Source organism: Trypanosoma equiperdum, assembly GCF_001457755.1.
Source record: "Trypanosoma equiperdum strain OVI genome assembly, contig: ctg_64, whole genome shotgun sequence".
Taxonomy (NCBI): Eukaryota; Euglenozoa; class Kinetoplastea; order Trypanosomatida; family Trypanosomatidae; genus Trypanosoma; species Trypanosoma equiperdum.
The window spans coordinates 1-4804 of NW_027124587.1; the positions used below are offsets into that span (position 1 = coordinate 1).

The window sequence follows — 4804 nt, forward strand, 5'->3', positions numbered from 1 at the left end:
GGCTACACAGGCTAGGGCTTTTGCATCCCACAGCGGATCATGCGATGAATTTGATTCAAGCAAAAGCCTCGCCGAAACATCCACCGCTGCTGCTTTTTTCAAGGCATCAGTTAATGGCGGTGCCTTTCTGGAGGATATGCAAAAACCTGAGGCCGCAAATAGGGGGTGGCGGGTGAGGTCGACAACTTTCGCCTCATGCGGTGATTTGAGAAGGTTACACCCAACTTCCTCTTCTTCGTTGGGGTGATAGTTGCCCTTTCCAGTCCCTTCGGGAGGTTTGGCCGCCTGGTTTGCCGTGGCGCCGCACAGTTGCAGGCTATTTTTAATGGCCTTTGCGTCCATGTTTCCATAGGTGTAGAATTTCACTCCTCCAACGTGGGCCCGTGCACTTATGAGGGCCGACCACGTACGACTCAACTCGCGCGGGAGCTCCTCCAAGCTCTTACATTCCTTGTACTGTACACCGCAGCTATCTAGGGGATGGTCGCCGGGTTTGCTGTGTGCCTTGCGCTCGCTCTGAGCTGACGAAATGCGGCGGTGTTCTTGAGCCACTCGTTGGAGTTCCGATTCAACGGTGTCTCCGCACGCGGAGAGCCATTGACACCAGGCATCGTCTGTGGTAAAGTTTTTTCGCAGAAGATCCTGCAGAACTTGTGGGTGTTGCTTCATCAGAAAGGAAATGGCCCAACGTTGGCGTCCCCCATTTCCGTAAGTCCGTAGGTGGTCTAAATGGGCTGAAGCATCCCGGAACTCGGCTGAATTTACCGCCGCCACATGAAGTGCGCGAAGCCATGTCTTATCAAGGCGTCGAATGTTTGGGATGCTATGCGGGCAAAGAGTCTCCAAACCTGCCTCCGACCGCACTATGCGCAACATTTTCTCATAGTTCCTCGGCAACTTCTCTTTCCCGGTTGTGGACGGGTGGGGCTCGACGGCCGTAAGAGACTGTTTGCTGCCTACCGCCGTTTCTCCCTGAAGCAGTGGCATGAGACAGTGCCCGCAAGGTAGCACATCGGCATGCCGCATAACCTCCGTCGGATCCAAGCTCAAGATGGTGGAACCGCCGGACGTTATCATGCACGGCCTCGCGGATTGTTCGGCATGAGCTTGAGCCTTGGCAACCCCCGTTCCGCTCCTTGCGTGACCTACAGAATGGGTTTGTCGCAAGGGCGCCTTGAAGGAGGCGAACGGTACAAAGGCAATAGAGCTTACTATCACACGCCCCTTCGTTTTAACAAACTCGCAGTCGAGTGCAATTGACATCGGCACTCTGCGGTTCATTTCATTCGCTACTGTTTAGCACCTAATTGAGGGGGAAAAGTGCACCGCTGCACGACAGGCAGAAAGGAAAGCATTGACTATCCACTGAGAGATGTACAACACCAAAACAGGTGACTGGGGTCCACCCACGTGGTAGGAATGCTTGAGGAAGGGTGTGAGGCGGGGCCGAATGCAGTGATCGACAGAGTGCCTCTGCACACATGAAAGGAACCACTGCACCACGAACATGTGGTCACCTTCCTACCGCCTTCTCGCTATCCGGAAACAAGTGTCTCCCACTTGCATCCTAAACGATTCCATCGCCGCCACTGTATGCGTTCATACCACATAGCGTTCCCAAAGTTCTGAATTTGCACCTGCTGACTGTCCGTTGGGATTGTGAGGGATAATTGACGAAAAAAAAAGCGAAAAAAATGCATACGTATGGTCATAAAAGTATGAGGGGGTGAAAAGGGATAAAGCGCATCTCCACTAAACCCTCGAAGAAAACAAGGATCCACCCACATTTTCATATTCAAGCTTCCATCCCTCACGTTTTCTGGCACAATGATTTCCTTCACTTTCTCCAGCCTTGCTCAAGCACACGCACACACGTATGCACAAATAAATTTCCATTCCTGCCAATCGCGGGCGCTCTCGACAAGAGAGAAGGCGGTGCGGCGCTCCACCTTAAACAATAAGAAGGATTCCAGCATGCATTATAGTGTGCTAACACGTGAAAAAACAAGAAAGGTCCAGATATACTCCACCCCACCCCCCTTTCCCCCCCTGCAGGCGTTTTGGCGAGATGCACCGTTATAATGACACCAGCCAAAGAATGCAGCTCCTTAACTCCTCCACTCCTAACCCACACAAACGCCTTCTTCACTTATCTCGATTCCTTGACGTCACACTCGCGCGAGCATTCCTACCCGTGCTGCTTCTAGCTAACCCCTACTATAGTGTTATTATTATTATTATTATCATTGTCATTAACCTATTCAAGATCGACCCTCATGTCTTTTTTTTTTTTTTTGCATTTCATTGGCTTTGTTCACTTTTTTGTACTGCGGGTAAATCCCACACCTCTTTGGTCGCCAAAATTAAGGAAAACTGAGAGCACCACCACTCTGTCTCGTCGCTTTCCCAATTTCCTTTTATGGTCGATCTCTCCCGTTTTACCCACGCGCTCACTTCGTGCTTGCTCTGTATTTATACTTATTCTCATTACTTATACTTTTCCCCCCGAAAAACACTAACACACGCAGCGGCTTGCAGTGCACGAAACGATACCGAGCTGACGTCCGCTCCCTGTTTCCTCCCCTTAGATGAACTCGAGGGACTCCACAAAGGCGTTCATGTCACGCTCGAACTTCTTCCAGAGGCCCACCGCCATTTCCCACCGTATTAATGTCGTCCTGCCCTCCCGAACGAAGATAAAAACTTTTCCCCGGATTTCCATGCGCTGCCCTGGCATGATTTCCTCCATGCTCTGCGATATAAACGTTAGACAAGGCTCACCGTTTACCGTGGTTCGGGCGATGTCTCGGATACCCCCCTCCTCCGCCTCTTGCCTCATGCGTGCCTCCCATTCTTCAACGGATCCCATGCACTCGGGGTCATTTTCGGGAGTCCCAACACGCATAGTTACAGTGGGCGGGTGGTCGCCGCCCTCAGCCCCATCCAATCCTTGCGGAGCGTACGCAACGGAACCCCCGCCAATACGACTCGCCACGAGGCGGCTCCCCCCCACAACATTTACACGGTAGCCATGTTCTTTATTTACGAATGTTCCTCCCTTCTTTGGCTTTGGTTCTGCCGTTGAGGGCGAGACAGACTTGACGATGCTTACAAGCATCTGTTCGTCTAAATACGAGTTGGATTTTTGCAAGGGCTTCACGACAAGCGAATAGCCATTGTAAGTGAACGTTTTTTTTTCCTGCTTGCCGTCCAGAGCAATTTGAACCTCAACGCCATCCATCACCTTTTCACTTCGCAGCTTGTGTGGGGTAACGGGGACTCCACCCTGATGGTACAAGCCGATTTCCTCCTTCTTTGTGGGTGAAGTTGTTGTCATCACCGCTAGAGCGCCATCTCCCCCAGGGTATTCATAAACCCACGTTGTGTCAATGTCTACTTTCACGGAGCCGGTGAGCAGCTCCACATATCCCAGGGCTGTGGATATATTGCTCTCTATGCGCACGTTGTTGGCTATGTCCATAAACATGGAGCGATACCTCTGCATCACATCAGGTGACCCCATGATTTGGAATGTATAGGCGACGCTTCCACGCACCTCAATGAGGTTAAGCACAACAATATCGCAGAAAGGAGGGAGACTTTGCGAATACTCAAGCATATGCCGGAACGGCCCCACCTTCGTAGAAGTGTTCTTTGACACTTTCGGCTCGATAGCACCACCTGACATCATCATCATCTGACTTACCGCCAGCTCTTTGCAGCGGTCTTTAAATTCATCGAGGTTGACGTTATCTGCGCGGACGTCCTCCACCGACAGGACAATCATCGGTACCGATCCCGGCTGTTGCGCCACTTCCTCCGTCACTAGTTCCTCGTTCCAGACAGTAAGCATCGCCACGTTCGGGAATGGGGATAGATCCTCTCGAACCTTCCACGGAGAAGGGACTGTCAGCGACAAGCCCAGTTGGGGAAATTCCTTACGATCCCCCATAGTTCCCTTGCTTGACGTCCCCGCTGCGCTCGCTGTAGAAGTAGCGGGTCCGGTCCTCGGGCTTTCCGCTCCGATTTCCCTCAGCGCTTCCGCGAGCAGCTGGTTCTCAACAGACAAATCGTTACACACGGGGCTCTTTGTCATCCCTACTTCCACTTTGGATTTCTCATGGGCACCAGACAATATGGGCGCAGTGAAGGCGTCATCATCTTCTGCTTCACTAAGAAGCCTCCGCCTCCTGATAAAGTACGCCGCCGCTCCAACAGCCGCCGCAGCACCTGCCACTACCGCGATAGTTTTCCGCTTTGAAGGCATTTTTTCCGCTTAAAAAAATGTATTGTCTCTCCTCTTTCCTTTTTTCCTCAAAGAAGAAGGGCGAAAATTAAAGAAAAGTTCTTCCTTGCAGCGAATCGAGACCGACGTATGTGTGTTTATTCCCTTCCCTCAGAAGTTCCTTTTCTATCTGCTTTCCGCTCCCTTTTCTGTCCTGCAGTACGGGTATGTTAAGTGATATTAACCCCGCCTCGTTTAATTAAATGCAGACCTTACCGTGGACCCTTACGTGTGCCTATGAACTCAAAATGAAAACACCACCCGGCGTGGAAGCGAGAGAAAAAGATGAGGAGGGAAAAAAGGTGGATGTCGCGTTTACTCATAGCCGCCGGTGCCCCCTCCCTCTGTTCCCACAACACAAGGGACCGATCGTGTTCCGCTCCGGTGTTCGCAGGTGAAAGGGCTACCGGAGCAGAGAACATTGGGAATGGGAGGGTCAACAACGCGTATTATGTCACACTTATCTCCTTCTTTGTGCATGAATTAAAAAAGCATAAAGAGGACCTCATTATTTCACCT

General features: G+C 51.4%; 1 protein-coding gene and 1 pseudogene across 2 annotated transcripts; both read right to left on the minus strand.

Annotated features, from left to right (window-relative positions):
• TEOVI_000307100:pseudogene lies at positions 1-1281 on the minus strand (annotated as a pseudogene). Its single transcript has one exon. A coding segment is annotated over exon 1 (1281 nt).
• Positions 1282-2584: 1303 nt separating this feature from the next.
• TEOVI_000307200 (uncharacterized protein) lies at positions 2585-4267 on the minus strand (the record flags this gene model as incomplete). Its single annotated transcript, XM_067226050.1, has 1 exon — positions 2585-4267. The coding sequence occupies one exon, from the start codon at positions 4265-4267 to the stop codon at positions 2585-2587; it is 1683 nt and encodes a 560-aa protein (XP_067082151.1).
• Positions 4268-4804: the final 537 nt, after the last annotated feature.